General features: G+C 38.2%; 1 protein-coding gene across 13 annotated transcripts in view; it reads left to right on the top strand.

Moving 5' to 3' along the window:
* Dlg2 (discs large MAGUK scaffold protein 2) overlaps positions 1–26,331 on the top strand; it is a 2,328,307-nt gene that overhangs the window by 1,807,991 nt on the left and 493,985 nt on the right. For all 13 annotated transcript variants that reach the window (XM_008844185.2, XM_029568893.1, XM_008844178.2 and 10 more), the window contains one exon: positions 10,239–10,394. In XM_008844185.2, the coding sequence (XP_008842407.2) occupies positions 10,239–10,394 (156 nt within the window). The remainder of the gene's footprint in view (positions 1–10,238; positions 10,395–26,331) is intronic.

Consider the following 26,331-nt stretch of genomic DNA (forward strand, 5'->3'; position numbering starts at 1 on the left):
CCCCACAGTTACTGTTTGTGGTAAAGTAACAGTGAGGGAATATGATCATTTAAGATCTGTTCTTCTATGGAATAAAACTATTTTAAAAATTAAAATCAGAAATAATGTGATCAAAATCAAAATTATCCATAATTCACTGCTCAAAGAAAACACTGTTAACTTTTGGTTGCTTTTCCATGATGGCATACAGAGGCACAGCTACGCTTCTTATAAAATGGATTACATTACATATGCATATTTACAACTGTGGCTATCAGTTTATATGCTGAGCAATTTTTGTATCCTTTAAAAATTAGAAAATATAAAATTGTAATAGGAAACAAGATTGAATTTTTAAAAAAATATTTATGTACTTCTTTTATGCATGAGTATATTGTCTGCATGTATGTAAGTGCATTCGTGTTATACAATGCCTGCAGAGGTCAGAAGGGGTGTTGGATTCCCCTGGAACAGAGTTATGGATTGTTGTTAGCTACCATGTGGGTGCTGGAAATCAAATCTGGTCCTCTGAAAGAGCATCCAGTGCTCTTAGCCCTGAGCTGTCTCTCCAGGCCCCTGAACAAGATTTTATGTAGATATATTATCCAGGAATGATGTGAACAAACTACCTGGCACCTCCTCTGTCTCTCTCTCTCTCTCTCTCCCTTCCTCTCCCACTCCCGCTCCCTCTCCCTCTCACTCTCCCCTTCCTCCTCCCCTTCCCCTCCCCCCCTCTCTGTCTCTCCCTCCCTCCCTACATATTAAATAAAATTAGGACCATTCTTTATACTTTTTCCTTAGATTCAAAAAGTGGGTAAAACTGTATATATACTATTTTAACTTCTTTCTCATTTAATAGGATGTGACTATCTTCTATGTCACCAAATCTACTTTATAGCAACATCCTAATGCTTATATGTATACATACATGTGTTAATGAGCAGGCATGTTTTACCTTTTCAAATTCTATCATAATGGCAGTTGGCATCACTACCACTGCTGTATAGAGTGATCTCTGCAGCTGTTAGATGGAAGAAATGATGGCCCTGTGTGTCCTGTCATATAGATCTCTAATATACAATGTAAAATTGAAAAGTAAAAGCATGGCACAACATATGTAACATGGTGAACTTTTTATTTAAAAACTGTATGTCTTAATGTAGAAATGAATTTGGGCATAAATACAAATTAGGGTGTGATGTGAAACAGTCTTTTTGTTTATAACACATGTCAAAAGGAATGCTGGGGTAAATAGGCAAATTATTCCTCAGAGTGACTGTGTTTCCTTCCAGTGCAGGAGGCAGATTACTGCCAAGGTAGGGGAGCCTGTAAGGGAAGAGACTGGTTTCCAGGTAAAATAAAAATGTCCAGGTAAATTCGCATTTAAGCAATGATGAACAATGAATAGATTTTGCATGTGTCCCATGTAATTTATACTAAAAATTCTTGATTGTTTATCTGAAATGGAAATTTAACTGGGCATCCTATATATTTATTAGCTAAATCTGACAACATAGAAATAGCAAGAAACGGGATTTTGTTGTTATAAGAGGTTTTGTTGTTATTGACCCCCTAAGAATGAATTCCTATTTGAAAAGTGACAAGAGTAAGCCTAATGGCTTACTACCAGACTGCTTCCTTAACACCTGTGGCTGTCACTTTTACTGTGCTAGGTACTATTCAGGCATTAACATGCATGAGGGCCTGAGAGGAAGGCACTGTTCATGTTCCTGGGTGAGGAGATAGAGGCATAGAGGTAAACAGCCTGCTCGGGATCCCATAGCTTACAAATGATGAGACTAGAACTTGCTTCTAGATTATTAGATTCAGAGTTTGTTTTCTTTGTCATTTTCTCTACTGCCTTTTACATCAGAGATAATTCCCAATGAGAGAGAATAGGAACAGCTTAAGGAAAATACAGAATGGAACAAAGGGGAAGGGTTTTATCTTGGCCTAGGGTGGTGGGCAATGCCTGTAATCCTGTCCCTTGAGACTGAGGCAGAAGAACTGCACATTCAAAATCAACCTGGGCTACATAGTGAGTTCAAAGCCAGCTTGGGCTACCTAGCAAGACTCCATCTCCAGCAAAACAAAACAAAAAAACAAAAGGTGGTACCCTAATGGGAATGCTCAAGGGTAAGGACTCAGCTCCTTGGGTCTCTTCCTTCTCATCCAGCTCCCACACACACATGTCCTACCATCTGAAGATTTGTGAATAATGCTGTTCTTTTGTTTGGATTTCCTTTCAAACAAAATGTTGCTTCATGAGCAGAAGGATTGTTTGACCTTATTTACTCCTGTATACCTAATATGTATTTTTCTGTTGCTATGCTCTCAAAGTAGGCTTTGATAAATGAGTGTGGAATAGATGAATGAATATGTAAATGAACAATCAAATGACTGAACTATTTAAACTGCATCCAGGTAAAAGGAATACTAACCTCTGTGGCTTCTCATCAACATGGCTACTAGAACTGTAAACAAGACCTGCCTCATCTTTAAATTTTGTCGCCTGTTCAAACCTTTGACAAACTTCTGAGTGGGGCTGTTTTCAATTTTGTCTTCAAATTTCCCTTGCTATTAGCACTTTCTGAAAGCCCTTTGACACCACCTCACCCTGTGCTGGATTCTCTAGTCTCCCACTACCACCTTGTTTACTTCAGTATGCCTCAAAGAATCGCCAGGAAATTGGTTGTGTCCCCACAGTCCCCATTTACAATTTTGTGCTGTATTTGACATTATACAATAGAAGATTTCCTAAATAGTTAAAAAAAATTCATGAATATTAACTTTGATGTTATAGGAACCATCTTGTGGGCATGCTCTATGCCCCATACATTTGTGCCATGGGTGGCCATGTTTTATACTGTTTGATTGGTTCTGTTTTATTCTGTTTTGCTCTTATAACAAACCAGATAGTCTCCTCTGTATAAAAACTTTGGTGCACATTTTTAAACTTTTCTTTTAAAGCTCACAAACTAGAAGTAGGCTATCTAAAACAAAAGATAGGATTACTTCTAAAATTCCTAAAATATACTGCCAAATTGGTTTCTTGAAATGTTATGAGGCTTTAAATCCCATAGCGTCAGCAGTGTGAGAGTCTATCACATCACACCACGGCTCAATGATAGTGTGTTAGCTCAGAGATCCTCTGTTACTGTTAGACACACAGAAGGGGCATTCAAGTTAATTTTCATTACTTTTATTCCTTCTGGGGTTAAATATTTATATGTGTATACTTATTTGTTACTTGTCTCTTTTCCTTTTTGATTAGGTGCTAATAGTCTTTGTCTACTTTTTATTAGAATGCTATTTTCCTCATTGAGTTTTAGGGATATCTTAAAAATACTGATGTTCACACACCTTTAATCCCAGCACTGGGAGGCAGAGGCAGGCGGTGGATCTCTGTGAGTTTAAACGACAGCCTAGTCTACATAGTGAGTTCCAGGCCAGCTAGGGCTTCAGAGAGACCCTGTCTCAAAAAGAAAAAAAAAATACTGATGTGTTTGAGCAGAATATCTTTCCCAGATTATCACTTAGTTATAAGCATTTTTTAATTTATTTTCATACAGTGGCTTTAAGTTTCTATGTATCTAAATATCGTATGCTTTATTGGATTTCTTTTACTCTTAAAAATATATTTTTACCAAGATGCTAGATGATTATCAGATTACTATATATTTAGTAGGTTTATATTTTACTTTAAAATTCAAATTAAAATAAAGAAGCAAAGCAAAACCTTTAAGAGTAGTTTTGTGTTTAAGCACTTATTATAGGCTATACAGACCTTTCCCCCAGTCATCAAAATCCAGGTGTGAAAGGCCTTGGTCTGCCCATACTTCTGCTACTCTGTGTCTCAGATAATATTTGCTGGAATACATTCAGAGAGTTCCAAATCTTCCTGTAGTTGGGCATGCTTATCCAGTATTACAGTACAGTGACCTCTCTCCTCCATGTCAAGGTCACTGACTTTCAACTTATTCCACCAAACACTCCATGACCCATGTACGGCCCACTGCCTTGAAAAGGATTTTGTTGAAACCTGAACATTCTTATGGAAGAAATAGAGTTTTTTTTTTAATAATTCAAGACCTGCAAGATGATTTTTAAGTGGTACAACTCTAACTCTGCCCTTTCTCCCTTCAATGAGCAAACAGAGAAAGATATGAGAGTGGTGTTGATACAGGGAAATGGCAATGCGGTCCCAATTTCTATTTAGAAAAAATAAATATTTGCAGACTATGGTACAAAGATCATTATTAGCAACAAATTCGTTATGGCCCAATAATTCAAAATGACAGCATAACTGTGAACTGTACCAAAAGCAAATCACTATAAAGATGTAGGCACACATTGGGAGTTACAGTTAGCCCTGGTCTGCTGTTCGAGGCAATGAAAATAATAGAGAGATTTAGAGAAAGTGGTCCAGAAGCCCCAGGCTGTGATGGAATATTAGTGACCTTTTCATTGTCAGGAAACAAAAGCAGCTCTTCAGAAGGCACCCTGAGGAAGAGCCATTTGTGGTAAAAGCTGCCATACTCACTTCCTTCGTACGTCCCTTTGTAGAGAATGTACAGCACTAGTGTGTGAAAGTGCTGTTGTGTGAACTTCCTAGTTCTGGATAAGTGCAAGAAGAGTTTGTTTTCCATGTAGTCGCACACAGGAATCACTGGTTAGAGACCACACATCCCTGGGAACCTGAGTGTCAGAAATAACCAAGATAATATTGGTTACCATTTGGGAAATTCACAGTAAGCTCCATGCACAAGCTCCATGAACACACTCCCTATTCCTCTCAGCCATATTCATTTATTACTGACCCATTTTTCAGATGAGAATGCTGATGTCCAACAGGGCATTGAGGTCACATAAGGTGGATTTTGGAGGAAACAGACTCCAAGCCAAGCTCTCTTTCTTTGTGTTCCTCATTGTGCACCCTAACAATTTATCTGTGCATAATTGTAATTTAAATCTTTTACAATATCAGCATAGTTCAATAAATGAGGAGGCAATATTTTAGAAGGAGTAAAAGCGGTTGAAAAAGATTTCGACTCCGAAGGCCCCAGGAGAAGTTTTAGGACCTGAACTTGTGCTTAGAATAGCAGTCTGAATAGGATCTTTCAAGTCATCTAAATGGATACCATCCCTAGATCTCACTGTATCATATCTCAAGGCCCTTATAGCATCTTCACCAAGCGACTAATGCTTTCTGATTAAAATTCAGTATAAGAAAGTAGCCTCCTCATTAATCGTGACCATTAAAAGGTCATCTCATTCACTGATGCACATATCCTATATTCTCTTTATGCCCTAATTATGTTCAGAGCTTTCCAAAACTCTGCCCTTAAACCCAATCAACCCAGGCTTCAAATCTCTTACACTTACTCTCACAAATATTTGACTAATAAACAGTGCACTATTTGTAAACAGGATGATGTCATATCCTTTTAACTTTTAGATACATTTTCCTTCACATTTGTCAGATGATGTACTAGATGCTTAGTCAACAGAGTCCTTGACACCCTAGTTGTAATCACTGATGTCTTACACCCTCTTAGTACAGGGAATGGGGCAGAAGTTCCATCAGGGCAGGCATGGAAGACCATAGCAAGATAACAGCTGGAGAATCCAAATGCTTTAAAGCTTTACCCATGTCAGCATATTGGGCAGAGATGCATGCTCAAAGGCACAGTAACATAGAGGCCACATGTTTCCTACCATACCATTATATTCTTCCTTGTTACTTCTGGCTCAAAGAGGATAAAAAGTTCTAGCTGTTTTTCTGTCGAAGCTCCTCTTATTTTCTTTCATATGCCATTGCAGTCAAGAAAACAAAGATAGATGAGATTTGGTCCTCATCCTCTAGGAGTTAATCTCTAGAGAAAGAAACAGCCCTGTGCACCAAATATGACACTACAATTAGGTGAAGTCCCTGCCTGAGACAGCTTGAGGGCTTTGCTCCGAGTTGGAAAACTCAGTCAAGTGTGAGATCATCTCACTGCCTCCTCTGAGGAAAAAAAGGAGTCAGATCCCTTTGATTCCGTACCTTCAGGTGCACGTACGTGAAAAGTATTGACAAGCCCAGTCGTCCTTATCAGTACTTATTCTCTACTACAGAGACTAAGGACTCAGAGTAGACAGGAGACATTCCTACCAGGTAAAATTTTAAAGGAGTCACAACAAAACTCAGTATTTCAGATGGTGGCATTTTAATGCAATATTTAAATATAAAATGAATGTAAAAGAACTAATAATGAATAAAATATGAAAGTTTGAAAGACAAGATCAATTTGGTACGGGTCTCAGGTACTGGGTGGGGTATTACATACAGGTTAAGAGTTCACCAATTTCTTTAAGTGGCATAATCTACTTTCAGACAGCTGAAAGGAAGGTAAAAATAACAAAGTACCTATTTTGTTTTCTCTCTTAATTGCAAACAAGTGATGCGACCTAAGCTGTGGTGTGGTGGAAGGTTGGTAGTTGATTTTCAGTATACAACAAATGTCACAGGGGAACCATCAGGGAAGTTCAATAGCCTACATCCTTATCTAGGCTGCCTTAAGGAATGAACCTAGATTGTTATTCTAGGATGAACCTTGGCTGTTAACCTGTGCACATTTGACAACAATTTTTGATAGAGCTTCATTCTGGTTCTCTACAATTAGCAAACGCCTCTCCAGTGACCCTCTGTGTGTCTGCATATTTTCCTTCTACTCCAGCTATTTTCTTTTTATCTTTATTCATCTCATCCATATCCCATTGGAGAATCCTGCTAAGTTAGTCCTGTTTTGTTGCTTTTTCTTTCCTCTTTTTCTTCTGATCTCTACCACACAGATCATGACCTCAGAGCAAGGGATTCAGTTAAGGTCTAATGGTCAGAGTTGCTCTTGCTATGCAGGGGACTGAGTTGCACTGCAAATACTCAGGGAAGGGAGCAGTTAAAGACAGGATGGTTTTTCTCAGTTTTATCTACAGATAAAGCATCTCTCTCCAGTATACCATAATTGTGTTTTTGTGGTTTAAAATGCAAGGGAAGCAAGGCAAATAGCAAGTACTAATGGAATTCAGAGAAAAGAGAGCTTACCAAGGGCCAGGGTTGTGTTAATTATATGCTACAAGAGCCTGCAATTATAAATCCATAGATGTGCAAATAAATGCTGATGGCTCAGCAGATGAGACCAAGAAGTCATTTTCCTATGGCCCCTGATAAGTGGACACCAGGAGAAATTATGTGTTTATAAATTCACTTAGAGACTTCAGTGATGTCTTCAACTACCCCTCTGCTTTTCCTGAGAACATCCAGAGAATAAAGAATACCAGTAGTACAGGGCTGGAGAGATGGCTCAGTGGTTAAGAGCACTGACTGCTCTTACAGAGGATGCAGGTTCGATTCCCAGCACCCACATGGCGGCTACAAACCGTCCTTAACTCCGGTTCCAGGGGAATCTGGTGCCCTTTTCTGACCTCCGTGGCATTGCACAACATGGGAGCATTCACATACATGCAGGCAATACACTCATACACGTAAAATAAAAATAATAAATAAAATATTTTTTTTAAAAAGAACACCAGTAGGCACCTTGGTTGGATTTCCATATTCATTACCTCTGACTTTGGGAGCTTATAACAAGATAAACGGGCCTTTCTACTGTGAATGGCTGATTTACATTGCAGGAGGTTATGTCCCCACTATAATACTTTACTGACCTCATGGGAGATGATGGTGACATCTATTCCAACCACGCAAATCTCAGTGACAGTGATTGGCATTTCTTGCCTTTCTGCAGAGGTCACAGAGGACATAACTGCAGGGAAGGACTAAGATGCTGCCTTCTGGTGTTAGACCTTCTGGAACTCAGGACTGAGATGTCTTTGAGGAGCATGATGCCCATGGAGAAGGACTCTTAACAAGCACTATGAGCAGACACTGTGGCCAGAGACTAACCACAGGGCTTCATCCTCCCAGGGGTAGATGAGCCCTGCACTTCAAGTACTTAAAAACTTTTCTTTGAGTTCCTAACTGACAATGTTAGAGTTTCATCCTTCCTTATAACCTGGGAATTAATGGTGGTCTAAGAAATGCAACCTAATTAAGAGACTCAGAATAACTTAAGGTTTCTTCAAAGAAACAAAATTTCTATTTCTCTCCATAAAGAACGAATATTATCCCTTGATATAATAAACATTTGTTCAATTCATACTATGCACATGCCTATGATCAGAGTATAGCTTGTATAGCATTTACTGTGTTTTATGCTAAGACCTACCTGGTACATACTGCATGATAGAGTTCTAGAACTCTTAATGAAGCTATTAAATGAAATCTTCAAAGATAAATCCCGTTCTTACTATTGTTTCAATTTAGTTGTTTTCAGGAGGTCTTAGTCAAGTGTATTATGTCTTGGTTTTTGGCATGATGCCGCATTACAGAGGTATCAAGTGTTCTTACAACCAAGAAAAGACCTGAGTTAGATCTATCTACTCTTTAGCAAGTAACTATAAAAAGAAATAAAAATAAGGAAAGAATGAATAACAGATTAAACAATAGGAGACAATGAATCTGCATTATTAGTAACTATATCTCTGTACTTATAAGCCTTTGGGTAACACAGAGCCTATAGAGTCTGACTTGTGTCCCCAAAATTCCTTCAGAGTGAGTCCACCCATTGAATCCACCAATCATCCCATCCCTGTAAGACACTGTCTTTTCCCCTCCCAGAAGACATCAATTGCCAAAAGTTCCTTAGGTTGAGTTGGAATTTCTTAGCCACTTCCCCATGTCTATGCTGGGATTTGACTGGTTTGAGATTGCATAGGACTTGTGCATGATGTCATTATTGCTGTGAGTTCATATGAGTAACTGACCAGTTGTCTGGAAGACCCTGTTTCCTTCCTGTAGAGGGTTTTCTTCCCTGTAGAGGGTGGTCATCTACCCTCTCTGGCTCTTACCTTCTCCTCTTCCACAATGTTCCCTGAACCTTGGGAGACATAGGTTTGAAATAAGTGCCCTAATCAGGGATAAGCACTCTGTAGCCTCCTTTTCTCTGGACATTGGCCTATTGTGGGTTTCTGTGTTAATCACCATCTGTTGCATAAAGAAACTTCTCTGGTGAGAGTTGAGAGATGCTATATGTAGAGGTTGCATTGAAGATGTGTCACTTAGGGTGGAATGCCTCACAGACAGTTCTGCATTTGACCAGTTCTGCAGCTCTGTAGTAATCTCTATTTGTTGCAAAAAGAAGCTTCTTTGATGAGGGCTAAAAGGTACACTTACCTGTATGTATGAGGATGCATTTTTTAAAAATATATTTTATTTATTATTTTTGTGTGTTTTATGTATTGCCTGCATGTAGGTAAGTGCACCCGTGTCGTGCAATGCCTGCAGAGGACAGAAGAAGCTGTCAGATCCCCTGGAACTGGAGTTATGGACAGTTGTTAGCAGCCATGTGGGTGCTGGGATTCAAACCCAGGTCTTCTGCAAAAACAGCCAGTGCTCTTAACCTCTGAGCCATCTCTCCAGCCCCAAGGATGCATTTTTAGAAGAAGAAATTTCATAGGTCTAAGAATGTGGCAAGAGTAGGTTTTACTCTAGGATCTATGAGCTCTCTGGTCATGTATTAACGTAATTATTATTTCTTTGTATTAAAGCTGCAGTATTAACTTTTACAGATGTGTATCTTAACCTTAGATCCTGTTCATATTACAAAAAGTGACACTGCCTTCATCTAGATAGTATATTCTTCTCCCATGTGAAGGAAATCCAAAGGTAGGTATTTTGAGGCAGTATAGAATCACTGCTTATCATCAGTGAGGATGGCTTCACAACCCCATCTGTATGGTTTGCCTTTGTCCTTTAGTTATCCTTGTGGTCCAAGATAGTCACTGAAGCATGAGCCATCCTATCGTGTTTGGGCCTCAAGTCAGCAGAGGGAGGAACTCAGAAGGAGATGATTGTAGAGGCCGCAGCTAATCAACTTCCCTATCCACAGCTATTCCATGAAACCCCTCTGTGTAGATCACATTATACAGAACATTTTTATAGGGCCATATCTACTCACAAGTGAGGCTAAAGAATGAAGTCAGTAAGTGTATAAATAATAAATAAGTGTATCAGATATAACCAGCGGGAAATTTGGCTTCTACTAATAAGACACAATGAGAAAATGGCATTGGTTTGAGTTTTGCTTTTGTATACTGGATGCACAGTTGTTCCGCTGTGTGCTAACTATGCATCTTTTTCTTCCTCTTTGTATCACCAGGCCTCCGGAACCAGTTTACAGCACTGTGAACAAACTGTGTGATAAGCCTGCTTCTCCCAGGCACTATTCCCCTGTTGAGTGTGACAAAAGCTTCCTTCTCTCAGCTCCCTACCCCCACTACCACCTAGGCCTGCTCCCTGACTCTGAGATGACCAGGTACTGCATGCGCTTCCTCACTTCATCTTCTCCAATTGCATGTGCTTCCACAAGGATGGATGGGTGGAATCCGCCTCAGCTCGCTTTTCTTGTACTCAACATCTTCCTCGTGGAAAGATGTTCTGCTTCTGTGGTGCAATGGGAGAAATTAAGAACATGGCCTTTTGTCCCCGCTGTAATCACAAAGCTCTTTGGGCGTGATCACCTAGAGCTTCACATGTTCTTGATTCTCATATTTCGATGGGGAGTTTGTTATATTGTTCCAGCACCATTTCCTCCACTAGACGGATGAAAGAGCATCTACTGAGTATTTTAAATAATACTTAATAAATGTTCGATGTGCTTCACATATAACATGGACTAATAAGTAAATACTATTACTGTCATTGAATATGTTAACTAAAATATCAAAGTCACCATATAACTGGCTCCTTGAGGAATTAAACCACTTTCCTAAAACTATTTAATTAATTGGTTCTAACTAATGACAGTCAACATAAACAGTATTTGTATTTTGCTATGTGCTAGGCTTTTACATATGTTCTTATTTAATTGATCCCATCCTATGTAAAGATGTAAAGGTCGAGGAAGGTTAAGGCAATTCCCTCAGCATGATCTTGCCAATTGGTCGTTTCAAATTTAACCTTAGAATGTTCTGCATTTTTCCATAATAACTTTGTAAGCAAATTCCACTTACTCTAAATACTGGGCACAATTCTGAATTAATATCCTAACACATATGTGTGATAAATAATAAAAAGTCTATTTTTCTCGTAGTAGCCAGAGTCGGAGAGAACAGAAGGTAGAATCTAGTGTTCCACGAGGCACTTTCAATTCCATCTAAATAGAGAGCCCAGTAGTAATACTCCTGTACCAAGTGTGTGCTGTTTTTGTCTGTTTTCAGGCTCAATATCTTCAGAATATTGTTATAACTGAGAATATAGGGATTTGGAATGATTTAAGGTGAAGAGTAGATATATCAAAAGGATCTTTACAGAATATCAAAAGGATCTTTATAGAATATCATCTTTATTTTTCATGTTTTCAGATAATTAGCTTAGAAGTCAATTACTGATCTCTCTCAGAGGATTAGGTAAAAAACTTTAAGTTATAGCTAACATTTCTAGACATAAACACAATTTTTTTTACTGTCCAATCAGCTGGAACTGTACAGTTTGGAAGACCTGGCTACCATAGCCACAGGGAACTGAGAAAGTAGTCATCTCTACAGCTGCATACAGACAGGCAATGTGCACTGAGCTCTTCCTCTATGCCAAGCATTTTGTTAAAGCACCTCTTTGGGAATTATTACCTTCACTCCCAAAGCTACCTTGTTGAGATAGATGTGAGCAGTATCTTAGTTTTATAAATGAGGAAGTGAAGTCTTGAGAAGTTACCTGATTTAATCAAGATTATCCACTAGTAAGTGGTAGAGCCGGGATTCACACCCAGGACAGCTCAACCAGCAGAATATCACTCCATCAGTCGATACTGGCATGATGACAGAGACATTTCGCTCACTGGAAAATCTCCACCCATTTCTCTTTATCTTTCTCCAGCATCATTTTTTAACTTTTTTATTTTTCTGTCTCACTGTCAATGAGCTTTTTAAGCCATAGTCTTTTTTATGGACATTAGTTTTACATTGATTCCTTGCTGCCCTACTGGGGATCTTGGTTCATTCCTCCTTAAATATTCACCAATAAACAGCTGGCAGGGTCTAACTCTGGGATGACTCCATCAGATTTGTTTCTTTTGACCCTGCTTTCTATAATCTCTATTATGGAGACTATAAGGCTTATTTATTTTTTAATCAAAATATTATGGTACTGTATTCAACATGTCTTTTCAAATTGCATGCTTTCAGCAATTCTGATATGTACCAGTCCCCAAACCACATCTACTATCCCCACAACTTTAGGAATCCCATTTTCTGCTCATTCTAATTCTGTCTCTTTTCCCCCACTTAGTTTCTTTTTCCCACTGTCTTCTCCTTTATCTTATCTCTCTAGGAAAAAGTCACACGCGTATAGATATATGTACCCATTTTAGAGACCTTCTTACTAAGACAATGATATCAAAAATCTTCATTTAATCCCACTTAGCTCCTCCTTTATAAAATCTGTAACCCAGTGAATAATATCTTCATCTATGCTGCTTCTTAAGCCAGAAACCTGAATGTGATGCTTACCACCTTATTTTCCTTCACCCCCATCACTGAGTCTATCTTCAAGTCCTATTGATTCTGCCCCCAAAATAACATCTCAAGTCTGCTCACTTCCTTCTACTTTTATTTCTATCCCTTTAATCAAAGCCCATCATCTCCTACCTCCAGTAGCTTCCTAATTGTTCTCACCGCTTCCCCTGGTGGCCTCATACCTTGTTGTGAATGAAGCTAAAGTGATCTGTTAAAATACAGATCAAATCTTTCTCTCCTTTTGCATTAGGATAAATTGCAAAGTCAGGCTCTGCATGATCTAGCACCTGCCTGCCTCTTGAACATCTCATTTCACTCTTCTTTTTGATGCCCTCAGTATACTTTTTATTCACAAAAGCATTATATCTCTACCTGTCTCGAGCGCTTCATATGTGCTTTTGAGTTAAAAGGCTTTTTTCTATATTTTGCCTAATTAACTTCTGGTCATCTTAGATCTGAGCTTAAATTGCATTTGTTCAGAGAAGTTCTCTGAAAGAGAAAAATCAGGACCCTATTATATAATTCCTCTCTCTCTCTCTCTCTCTCTCTCTCTCTTTCTCCCCTCTCCCTTGCTCTCTTTCTCTCTGTCTTTATATAAATCTCTGTCTCTCCTTCAAAACTTGAGCAATTTATAATAGTACACTTTTGTGTAATTTTTCCAAGTAAGTGGCATTTTACACTGTCAGCTCAGTGGGTGAATTTATGTCAGTTTTGTGTGCTGTTATATTCATAACACTACCCTGTGCCTGAAACAACAGGTGATCAAAATTATTGAAATGAATATATAAGCATGGAAATATGGTCTTCAGACAAGCTCAAGCTTACTTTACCTAGTACATAGTATATGAAACTTTTCCATGAATATATGAATCTATACATGGAAACAAATCACTGTGATCAGAACTCCATTTGTATTGCACTCCTACCTAACTTTCTTTAGTGATCAGTGTCCACATTACAGATTCATTAGGCAACTCTGTACTCTTTATGAAGAATGAGTGATTTGCTCCAGAGATTATTTACCTCTCCACTACAAAATGGCATCTGTAAGCAAATATTTCTTGAAATGTAGCTAGTAATTCCTGAGAAAAGTTCAAGAATTCTGGTTCCATTTATTGAACCACCTGTTACATTTCTGCCATCTTCTTGAATAACTCATAGACTCTTTCGTAGATACAAAGTCAAATAGGCAAGCTCTTCTTTGATCCTAGTTATGCTGAGGACCCCAGTCTGTTAGCTTCCTTGGTCTCTGTCTTCATTTTATTCATGGTAAAATGAAAACACTTTGGAATCTTCTGCCCCCACCTCAAAAAGTTACAAGAATGCATCTATCAATTCATTCAGTCAAGATATAGCAAACGTCAATGAAATAAAAAACACTATAACAATATTTTACAAAGGTACATGCTGGAAAGACCACATTTTGAGGTTAAAAAATGTGTGAACTTTACACTATATAATAAAGTATATTTTTCAGAGAATTTGAGAATTTCCAGGAGTCTATTTTAAAAGTGCATACCTACTAATACTGCTTCAGATTAGCACATGAGCTAGCAGAGAATATGAAACTATTCCTACATTTGTACCAGTTTAACCCTTAATTGTCATCCAGAAATACAGAGGCAAGTCACCAAAATTAGAGAGTCCATCTTTCTGTAATGTCTAAGATCTCAGTTCTTTAAATTTATAGCAAATGCTCATAATCAATTAATTGCACCCACATTTTGCTACTTTAAGGTCATCTTAAAGAAAAGAGGTGTTATAAGTTTTCCTTAGGAAAGGCTTTTCAGTTATTTGACATACTGGCTAGAGATGCAGATTATGTCTAAAGTAATTGACATTTCAGACAAGGCAAAATAAGAAATGAGGAGAGTCCGGAATTAAACTAAAACCTGAAGTTCTGTGAAAGATAAACTGCGGTGCTATCCTGCTTATCTAAAACATCATGTTTTCTTTAAAGAAAAACGCCAGGAGTTTTTGATGTCATAATTGGTTTTTCTACTTTAAAAGAACAAGTTATTCCCTTTGATATTCCCAAAGTCAGGAGAGTAGTATCCTTGGCTATCTTTTCAACATGTATGTCATATTTTTGTGTGTTCTTAAAAGAAAGCTCATAGTTATTATTTTGTAGTTGAAAAAGAGTGGCTAAGACAAACCAGATGAATACAAATTAAAATGTACTAGCAAATTTTGGGTAAGAAGTAGACTCCAAGGATAATATGAATATAAAACACTTTTGGGCATTGAAGAGAATGCATTAATGCAACTGTTACATGCCAGTTGTTATCCTGGATGTTTGGATTTAAAATAGGTGAGACATAGTCTCTTCACTTAAACTGCTCAACAACATACAAATTACTGATATATATATGTATATATATAAAATCTGCCCAAAGGTTCATTCCTCTAGACCTAATCTTTCTAGCTTTTTAAAACTTTAAATTAAATTTAAAAGTTTATTTGTGCAAAGAACAATTTATGAGTAAATCAGCATTCAAGGTCAGAAGAGCTTTAGAGAGCTGCATCCAGCAGTATGAATTTAATAGCCTCTACCCCAAACAGGAAAATCACGTAATTCACTGTATTTGGGTATCTGCATTTCTATGCATGGTGCAATGGGTTTACTTCTTGTGAATGTATAAAGTACCTTTATTTCTTGTACTACAAAATTAAATTTTAGTTTGGTCATATACTAAGTTTGGTTGAAATTATGCAAGACAACCACAGGTTGATGCCCTCCTGTTCATTTCATTTAATACAAATAAAATCATCCATAGCTGTGAGCGTGCAAGCAGGAATGCACTCTATTTACACCTGGTTTTGCCAACTTTAATCATTTATAAGAAGCATGATTGATTAAAGTATAAATTCACCTTTTTTAGCGGGCAAGGTCTCTCTGTAGCCCTAGCTGGCCTGGAAGTCACTATGTAGACCAGGCTGGCCTTGCACTAAAAGAGATCCACCTGCCTCTGCTTCCTGAATGCTGGGATTAAAAGCATGGGCTACCGCTCCTGACAAATTCACCTTTTAATTGTTTTATTTCATGTGTAATGAGCATATTGCCTGCATGTCTGTAAATGCACCCGTGTCATACAATGCCCACGGAGGACAGAAAAAGGCATCAGATCCCCTGGAACTGGAGTTATGGATGGTTGTTAGCTGCCATGTGGGTGATGAGAATGAAACCTGGGTCCTCTGCAAGAGCAGCCAGTGCTGTTAACCACTGAGCCATCTCTCCAGCCCCAAATTTACCTTCTTAAGTCCACCTGCTAGTCTAGCTTCTAACTGTGCGCTACAGAGTTCAGAGAACCCATATCTATAATTATTTATTTTTGTAGAAAGCTTAAAGTTGGCAGTCTCAAGATATTCCATATTTTGGAATGGAAAAACTGAGATCTTTATTTCAAAGATTTCAATCATACACAAAAATTATGATGGCCTATTTTTTGAAAGTTTTCTCTCTTTGAAAAATAATAGAAAATGTACCTAGACCTTTACTGTTTTATCTGTCTCAAATCCTGTAAATCTGAAATCTAGAGTAACTTCCAAAGCTAATCTATAACAGAAGTCAAGAAGTCCATGTGACTCTCCAAAAGTAAACAGAGCCGGGGCCTGTGAAGTGGCTCAGAGGGTAAAAGCACTTGTTGCCAATCCTGATGGGGTAAGTGTGATCCCAGGATCCCACACAGTTGAGGAAAGAGCCAATCTTCATAGTTGTTCTCTGCCTTTAGAACATGCACCATGGCCTGTAGGAATGAACAAAATAAGTAAATAAATGTAAAAAATAAAAGAGTAAAAGAAAACAGAGAGGACCATCTCACTCTGCTTTGTTTTTGCTGAATTGTCGCTGAGCTCATCAGCCAGATTAGGGACAACCATGTATTCCAAATAAATGAAATAAGCCTAATTATATGCAAAAGCAAAGCAGGGTGTGTTATGGAACTCCTGGAGGCTCTGTCGAGCTTTGGGTGGTTGCTGCGGTTGGAGTTACAGTTGCCTGTGGAATATAGAGATACTTCCTTGCCATGCTGAAGATTTTAGTTTATACTATAAACAGTGGGGAGGTGTTGAAGAGTTTTAAAGCTGAGCAAAAACTATCTAACTTGAACTTCTAAAGAGATTGTTCTTTGTACTGTATGAAAAGCGTTGAAGGTGTGGAAATTAGTATATGTCCATGTCAGAGAGTTGACATCCTAATGAACTGAGCAGAGGCAGACTCGAGTAGGTTTAGGCTTGTGTGTTGAATACTACTTGGTGGTTGACTAAGAGAACAATTTTCTTGCTTGATGTGTTTAAGAGATTAAGAGATGCTTCTTACTGTTTCTTCTTTAAAAGTTCCATAAATACACTTAAAATTCCTTAGAAGACAATGAGATGCTGTGTGTGTGTGTGTGTGTGTGTGTGTGTGTGGTGTGGTGTGGTGGTGGTGGTGGTGGTGGTATTTGTGGCAGAGAGAGAGAACATCACAATGAAGCCCTTTGTTTCATACACTAATAGAAAAGGACCTTGGGTTATTTAAGGTAATAAAACACAAGAGAAGCAAAGTACATTAGGGCTCTCATTTAAGGTGGTTTAATATGATGTTGCAGAGAAGCAAACAAGGGTGCCCACACTATATTTAGTCCGTTCTTTGACCGTACTAATTACACACATTTTAGTTAAACATTTCTCTCAGAGCTTAAATTTGTTCGTGAAGTGGGGAATTAATCATATCTGTGCTATTACCCTTCCTTATACGATGGTTGTGGGAATCTCATGAAATGGAGCCAATGACTTTTCCATCCAAGCATTGTCCACATCAGAGTTTATTGTTTCCCTCTTCTTATTCTACTTTTAAAGCTCTGAACTCATATATACTTCTTTCTATTGTTAGAGCAAGTTGAATGAAAAAGTTCATTAGCCCAAGTACAAAGTACGGATTCTGATGTAACAATTGGGGTTTCTGAACTCTTCTCAAAGCAGTCTCAGATCCACACCCAGGCACTCATGGAGCTCTAAGCTTCGTTCTACTCCCTCTGCCCGCACCAGCTTCTCACTCACTTCTCCGCAACTCTCTTCCACTCTTCCACCATCCTGGGGATCATGGAAGGAAATCTGAGCCTATTGGCACTACTTAATCTGGGAAATAATACCGTTAGGGAATCGTCAAACTATAGTATATGAGAATTGCAAAATTCATTTAAAGAAAAGATTAACAAATTGTTGACCTTCTTACTAACTTTTAAAGGTCAATATAATCTTAAAGAATTCTTCATTTCATTTTTAATTAAAAGCGAGAAAGGAAGCCCTCTGGGCATATGAATCTGTACAGTACCTCCCCGTGGAAAGGCCTTTCTTGTTTCTTTGAAGGAGGTTCTCACTAAACCCAATCTGAATTAAGGAAACTCAGGAAAGAGTCATTGACTTCTGCCACTAACTGAGGTTGGTTTTGCCACGTTTAGTTTCAAGTCTCTCTTCTCTGCAATGTTCCTTATTAAAGAAACATAACTTGTTTATCAATTAATTCATTCCCTAAAATGACACTTTAAAAAAAAACAATATTAAGTATTATCCCAACATTTTTTAGTGCATGGGCAAAGGTGTTCTTTAATTAAGACTCCAATAATATTTTTGTAATCACAATGAAAGTTGCATAGTGTAAAAACAAATGCATCTCACTGGGTGCACGCATTTAATCCTAGCACTTGGGAGGCAGAAGCAGGTGGATCTCTGTGAGTTCGAGGCCAGCTTGGTCTACATATCAAGTTCCAGGCCAGCTGGGGCTACAGGGAGATCCTGTCTCAAAAAGAAAGCACCTCTAAAGTTCTCATGTAGTCTACAACCCTAGCAGGTAGGTTAGGATTGGGAGGCTCAGTCAGGATCAAGTAAATTGCTGTGGTAGAGCTTAGGTTGGTCTTGCTCCAAAACTTCTTTTCTGGTTTAATTAACTATCTGAAATTGAATAATCAAGTATAATTGATCTTCTACTTTAAAAAACAGATCATGTCTCTACATGAGATTATTTGAATAGTCCCCTTTAGTTTGGGGGTGGCATTTTTCTGTTGTAGGCACAATTATTATATTTACTTGGGCAAGCATCATATTATTGGGTAGCAGTAAGAAATAGGAGAATAAGACATTTCATAAACCCCCTTCCACAGAAAGAAAGAAGCTAGGAGAACTGTTTCACAAAATCACTATAGTAACAGATTGTAGGACTGAGAAAGAATCAAAACAGTAGCATTAAACAGTAACGACCACAGAGTAGATATTAATTAAACCACTAACATATTTGAGTGCTTTTATGCACTGTTTCAACATGTCTATATATACTGACTCACTTTATCCTGATAACAACATAATGAGTAGATGCAATTACACCAAGGTCACAGGAAAAATTATGGTATCTGGTTTGACAAACACATGAAACAGTGGAACAAGATCACCAAAAATGAGACACTCAGGACTTACACTGCTAAACTAGGACCAGAGGTATATGCCAGGCTAGCCAAGGCTGTATAGCAAGGCTATGTCTCAGAAAGAAAAAGTCTTATATTTACAATATTAATTCCATTCAAGATTTTGTTTAATTCAATACTGATACTGATGATGGCGACCACAGCAACATCAGCAATCGCTATCGTACATCTCATTTTCTACCATATAGCAGTTTACACAGATGACAGTCTCCATGGCACCCCAGGAACATATGTGTTATTGTGATCCTCACTTTTCATGTGAAGAGACTGAGGTCTGAAGAATATAAGGAACCTGAGTGAGCGGGCTCCACAGTCTGCTTTACATTTTATGAATATTGTGGTGATATAACACTCTCTAAATATTGAATTCTGCCTGAAGAAAAGGATATCACATTTAAATATAGTCAAATCTCTTAGATGGGTAGATAGATGATAGGTAGACAGATGGGGAGAAAAAATAAATCAAACAATGAAGATCTGAATAAGAGCCTGGTCTTTGCAGTCAGTGTTGTTTGGATTGGAATTCTGACTCCACAGAGTTCTGGCTCTATCAGCCTGAGTGAATGATCTGTGATTTTTTTTTTTTTCTGTTCACCAGCTTCCTCATTAGCAAAATAACAACAGTATAGTAGTGTTCTTCTCTTGGGGTCACCAGAAGGTTATGATGGTTACATATAAATGATAAGAACAGTAACCAATTAGAAGGAACATGTCTATGTGTATGCGTATACATATGCATATGCATATACATATATATATATATATATAAAATGACATTTTTAAGAGATCCCTGCCATATAAATAACTCAGGAAAATATGAAAATGACTTTTTGCTTACAGGAATGTTACAAATGGCCTAATTATGAGTCCAGTAATGATAAAGGCAGACAGATGGTTGGATTGGCAGGGTGGAGCTGCTGTGCAACCTTGCCTGTTCATAGTTATAGCTAAATATTTTATAGCATAGAATTTTTATTTTAATTATGAGGTCAGATTTACTTTCTTTGTTCTCTCAGAGCCTTTTAAACTTTTAATTCACTTTGGTGGACCTTAATTATATTTAGGATAATTTTTATGATGGGCTTATTTTTCATGAGACAGGGTCTCATGGCCTCCAACTTGAGATCTTTCTGCCTCAGCCTCCTGAGTGTTAGTATTACAGGTATGTTCTACCATGCCCAGCTGTGTAGTATGCTAAAATATCCACTGACAAGGTGACAGGCACCTTTTTTTGCTTTTCAGAAAGCTTCCTTTCTTCCAAATGAAGCCTGTGGTCTAGTAAACAGCCTTCAGAGTGAATTTGAGCCCTGGCTCTGCCCCTACAGCAGATAATCTTGTGAGCACCCCACCTAGCTGAACAGATGGCCCAGCTGTGAGATAAAGAACCTGTTTCTCTTTGTTCTTTTCCATCCCTCTCATTCATCTAGTATCCTGCTTGCTTTCTTGTGCCTCTGACATCATTGTGAGAATATCTTTATTTCAACCTTATGGATTAAAAGAGAACTAGAGGCTAATGTAAGTTCAGTGATTTAGGCTGGACCAAGGAATTTACTCCAAATTTTACATTTTCCAGATGAGGAAGCTGTGACTCAGGTCACTAATATGTATCAAATGTTTATTACTGAGTTGGTACTTGTAACAATATTCAATCCAGATGGGGCTGCATCTTATTCTTAGTAGATTTAGTGACCATTGAATCTACATATTTTCATCTGTGATCACAGTTAACAGTCATCTATAATGTTAAAAGAGAATCTAGATATTTATTGTGAGCTATTTATTCCAATTGTTCTGTGTGTGTATGTGTGTGTGTGTGTGTGTGTGTGTGTGTGTGCAAGTGTGTTTTCAATTGCTTTTCTCCTTACTTATTTTGGATTCAGCCTGGATTTTGCTGATGCATAGTTTTTATTCATTGACTGTTAGACATTCAGATACTCTCCCAGGGAGGTATGGAGGTCAGGTTATAGCCAGTTTTTCTTGTTTTCCCTGCCTCCTCAAGCTCCTTACAGCAGTTACTCAAGAAGTTGCTACTCTTGCTATCTATAGAATCTATGTTACTGGTAGGCTACAAAATGTAAAAAAAGCCCTGGATCCCCATTATAATCATTGGAATTCTGGGTCTCTTCTTTCTTCCTTCCTTGAAGTGACCATTGAATCTACATATTTTCATCTGTGATCATAGTTAACAGTCATCTATAATGTTAAAGGAGAATCTAGATATTTATTGTGAGCTATTTATTCCAATTGTTCTGTGTGGGTCCTTGAGTGACCCACACATGGTCCCAGATACTCCCACAATGTAACTACCTTCTTCCAAATTTCCTATAGGGCTCCTCTCACTTACAACATTTCACCTACCCTTCTTTCATGTGTCACTGTCCAACTCCTTAGAGAATGCTCCTCAGATACACATCTCTCCCTTTTCATCTTTGTCTGTGCTAGAGTCCATGCCTAGGCTAGCCCGCTAGATGCTGTGCAGTATCTGAAAGAGACCAGGAAGAAGCTTTCCATCTCTTTTACAATGGTTTATTAGGCACAGATTTACATTATCCTGTATAACCACCTCACAGTCAGTCCGATACTACCTCCTAGAGATCCCCTTCTGGCCCTGGATTGGTGCCATGTGAGACCGCTGGTCAGTGAGTATGTCTTCCCCAGGGTGTGAGGATGGCCTTCCCATCTCGCCTATAACCTTCCAGACCACCTGTTTCCCTGTCCCAACCATATTCTCTGCCCTGATTTTAGTGATAGAGTATTTTTCTCTGGGGTCCTTGTGACCCATAAAAACAGCCTCTCAATATAGATTTTCTCCAACAGGGAAAGAGAAAAACAGTCACAGGCTATTTTGGTTGATCATTATTAACTTTCAGTTTTGAGAGTATTTTTCCAGTCGATGATCTACTTTTTAAGTCCTCCTGAAGTTCAAAAGTTACTATAAGAGATATGAGGCAGTAATTAAAATCAGAGTAGATATGTGAAAATCCTTGCCTGGTGAGGACTCAGGCAGATATAATTAAAATCAGAGTAGATATGTGGAAATCCTTGCCTGGTGAGGACTCAGGCAGTTGCTTGCATCACAGGGTCCATAAATCTCTGGCCAGAAACCTCCTATAAATCATATATCTGCAATGTTAGCTGTCTTTCCTGAGTTCTTACCTAGGGTCGGTTTCTCCTCCATATTCCCTCTAAAAGACCCCCTGATGTGTACTCTGTCCTTGTCCCAATGAGACCACTGTCATGGAGAAGTGGCGTGGAGGACTCTTTCTTCCCCTAGCTCAAAAATAGAAATCCGTAAGTGCTTTACATTTGAGCTCTTGAGCTCTTTCTTACTTCATATCTCACTCACTGTAGTCTTTAGACACTTTCTTCTTACTATGGAGATTGAAAATAGTTGACAATTCATCCACATGAAGTCCCATCCCATGATTTTCCTTTGTTATAACTCTAAGTAACAATAAAATATACTCTGTCAACTCTATTGTAAAGAATTTTTATTGATTCTGTGAGAATTTCATACAATATATTTTTATCATATTCAGACTCCTCCACCTATACCCCCTCCTTAAGATCCCCCCCTCCAATTTTAGGTCCTCTATTAATTTTTTAAGGCCTGTCCATCTGACTTGTATCCCTAAATGTTCTTGAGTATGGGCCCATCCCATGGAGCCTGATCAACCTACACGGTGTCACACCTATAAAGAAAACTGACTGTCCCTCCCCAACAGCTCTCAGTTGCCAATAGTACCTCAGCTAGGACTGGGTTTTCTTGCCCACCACATCGCACCCCATGCTGGGATTTGTTTGGCCTGAACTTGCATAGGTCTTGTACGTGCTGTCACATTTGCTGTGAGTTCATTTGTGCAACAGCCTTGCTCTCTGGAAAACAGTCTCCTTCTAGTCATTCACCACCTTTGGCTCTTACAAACTTTCTACCCCCTCTTCTGCAGTGATCTCTGAGGCTTAGGAGGAGAGGGTTGATACAGGTGCCCCCATGCCACATATTTTCTATGTTATACCTGAGCAGAGTTGAAGGCAAGTGTTTGGTATCCACCCACAAAATGACTAACAGTTTCAAAAGTCAAAGGAGGAGTTTCTGTTTAGTGGAAAATCTTTCCAAGCACTCAGGAAGCAGAGACAGGAGGATCTCTGTTAGTTCATGACCAGCCTTGTCTGCATAGTGATTTTCAGGCCAGCCAGGACTTCATAGAGAGACCCTGTCTCAAAAAAAAAAGAAAAGAAGAATTGTTAGATGGAAAGGGGTCTTCCAGCCAAGTCATTCTGTCCTTCTTCCTCTGGAGAAAATGATGTGTAAAGTTTTTTTCTGGAACTTCTGATTTCTGTTAAGACACAGAAACCAATTTTCATCAATGTGTTTGCTATGCATTATAACAATTGACTTCTACCTTTTGTTAACATCTGATTATTTTGCACTTAATAGTAAACAACGCCTTGTGAGGTCACACTATATGTAGATACCTCTAACATGTCTTAGAGGATTTAAATTATGTTCAGTTTTTAACTTTCAAATGCACAAGGTGCATAGCAAGCAAAATTCTCAGCTACTCTGATTGACCCTGTAAAGGGTAATAAAACAAAAATCAATTCAACAAACTTAGAAGATTGAAAAGGAACAGATTAAGATGTGCAAAGGGACTTTAGTTTCAGCCCCAGTCATTCTGAAGGTTTGTTTAGCATGCTAAGTAAAGGTCAGTGCTTGGCAAGGTGAAGGTAATTCCATTCCCTTCATCTCATGCTCCTTCCATTGCTATAAATAAAAAGGAAAGAGAAGCATGTCACAAGTGGACCTAAAGCTCATACTGTGTCTTCAGGACCCTATGTTATTTTTATGTCATACATCATTTGAACATGGACTATGTCTAAGTTTTTAAAAACCTTAAGAAAAATAAGTCCCTCAAAATCAGAAGACTTACCCCAAACCTCACTGTCAAACACATCATCTGTGGCAGATCTGAGATCAGGGTGAGAGACTCCAGTGTCAGTGCTGTTTCTCACACACAGCCCCTTTGAACACGGTCCTCCAGAATGTGACAACATGGTACATGGCTAACCCAGCCTTCAAGGAAACAGGGCTGTTATCTCAAGGTGACAGTATTTACCGGAGGGAAGTATAACTTGGTTGAAATAGGAAATCATGTTTACTCATACAATTTTAAATTGATTTAATTGTTTATGATAATAATGCTTATTTTATGAAAAGTAAACTTTAAAAAACCATCTGTATGTTCTCTACATCAATTTTTCCTCAGTTCCATATATTAGTACTGGGTTATAGCTACCCACATCTATCTGGTGACCTTCCTCCTCCCAAATAGTCTCATCTCTGTTTTCATGTCACATACATCTCATTACCCTTTCATTTAGCCACGCTTCCCTCCCCTATAACTTGATTTGTGATGCCATGAACAACTTTCCATGGCTCTTCATTTGGCAAAGTAAACTTCACATATATAAATGAAAGCCGTATCTTTCTTTTCTCCACTGCACAGCTATGGTATTAAATTGCCTTGATCAGCTATCAGCCCCTCAGCAAGCAACACATAAATGCAAAATACAATTTCTATTTTTGCCTTTGTGAGGTTTTTTGGTTGTGATTTTATTAATTCTTCTTTGTGCTGCTATAAACTACTTATATTATAACCTTTGGAGTAGAAATTAACAGGTTCTCTGTATAACTTCCAAAAGACCATGATCCAAGGAAAACTTTGCTTTCCCTTGGAAGCAGGCATAAAGAGTGGCACGTTCTTCCCTCGGGTTTTTTTCCCCACCAAATTGATGTCTCAGTATTTGATTTATTTTATTATGCAATGTTAACCTTACAAAAGAATGTCTTTGAACATTTAGGGAGAGGTAGCTTTGATCTTTCTGGATAGAACAGTGAAGTATTTAATAACTTCATATTATTAAATATTATAGGGTTAACATATTAGAAAGTGGTTTGAGAATTGTAGAGGCAACATAGACCAGCCATAATGCATAGAGTAGATAATTTTGTTGTAAAATCAGTATTCTTAAATGTCACCCAGAAACACTATTTGCAGAGGAGCTGGTCTGAAACACAAAGGAAAAATCCCACACATTAAAAAAAGAAATGAAATAAAATAAAAGCCTTAGATGACAAAAGCACTCGATCTAAGACAAGGTGCTCAGGAAGAGAAAATTATGGGTTTAGCCCTTTGGTTTTGCAAATAGGAAGTCGTAACTGGAGGAAAGAATAACTATAACAGCAATACAGAATGAGAAGAGAATTTTTATATACCAAGCACACAACTTTGTTTTGGGTTATTATTTGTTACCCTCTCAATTCAAGCAGATGTCTCTACTTTCATCTCTATCCTACAGATCCCTCTCAGTGCCCTCTGCACTCACTGTCCCTCCATAAATGGCTTTCCCTCTGATTCACTAGCTTTCCAAAATTATATCATTGTTCCAAAATCTCCCTCAAGTCCTTACTGCTTCTACAGATCTTTCCTGAACATTGCCACCTGTGTAACCCCATGTGTTCTCTAAAGCCATGTTTTGTGCACTGTAAGCCAGGTTATTACTGTGTGATGAAAGATTGTTTTGTGTTGTTCTCAAATCATTCATTTCTATAGTCTTGTCTCACTGTATTATTATAATGTTGAATAGAGTCACTTAGTATCAGTATGCTAACGTCCCCTTCAAAAGCCCACGAGCAGATCAAACACATACTAGATATTCAAATGCCCCCTAGGTCTTCCTTGGTGATCATTGCTACAGTCATAGCTCTTAGGAACATCAATGGCGAGTAAAATATATTAACAAAGCATCTGTATAAATAAAACATTTTGCTTTAAGTTTAAACCACTGTAAATTGTTTACCTATACAGTCTTTTGTAGCACAAATTAAAATATAGTAGAATCAATCTGCTAGTTTCCCTACAGTGCTTCCAAAGCCTGGAAACTGGTTTATAGTATCAATGGATACACAGTATCAATCTGCTAGTTTCCGTACAGTTTCCCTACAGTGCTTCCAAAACCTGGACATTTGATATCAGTGTTTCATAGGTTCTTGACCCCTTGAGAAGCAGGAAAGTGAAACCTCAGCAAAAACATTGTCCATTAACCAAGTGTTTTCTTGGTTCCAAAGCTTTTGACTTACAGGTTATTGTGTGTCATTCTGATACTCCTAAAGTCTTCTGCCTTAGAGGTAGTCTTCTCTCGGTGTCCTGAGGTCACAGCACAGTTTGTGTGCAGTTTCAGGCTGCATATTAACCTCTAAAATTGTTTCTTGTGCAGCTCA

The sequence above is a fragment of the Nannospalax galili genome, unplaced genomic scaffold (genome assembly GCF_000622305.1).
Source record: "Nannospalax galili isolate Female #2095 unplaced genomic scaffold, S.galili_v1.0 scaffold278, whole genome shotgun sequence".
In the NCBI taxonomy this organism is placed as follows: Eukaryota; Metazoa; Chordata; class Mammalia; order Rodentia; family Spalacidae; genus Nannospalax; species Nannospalax galili.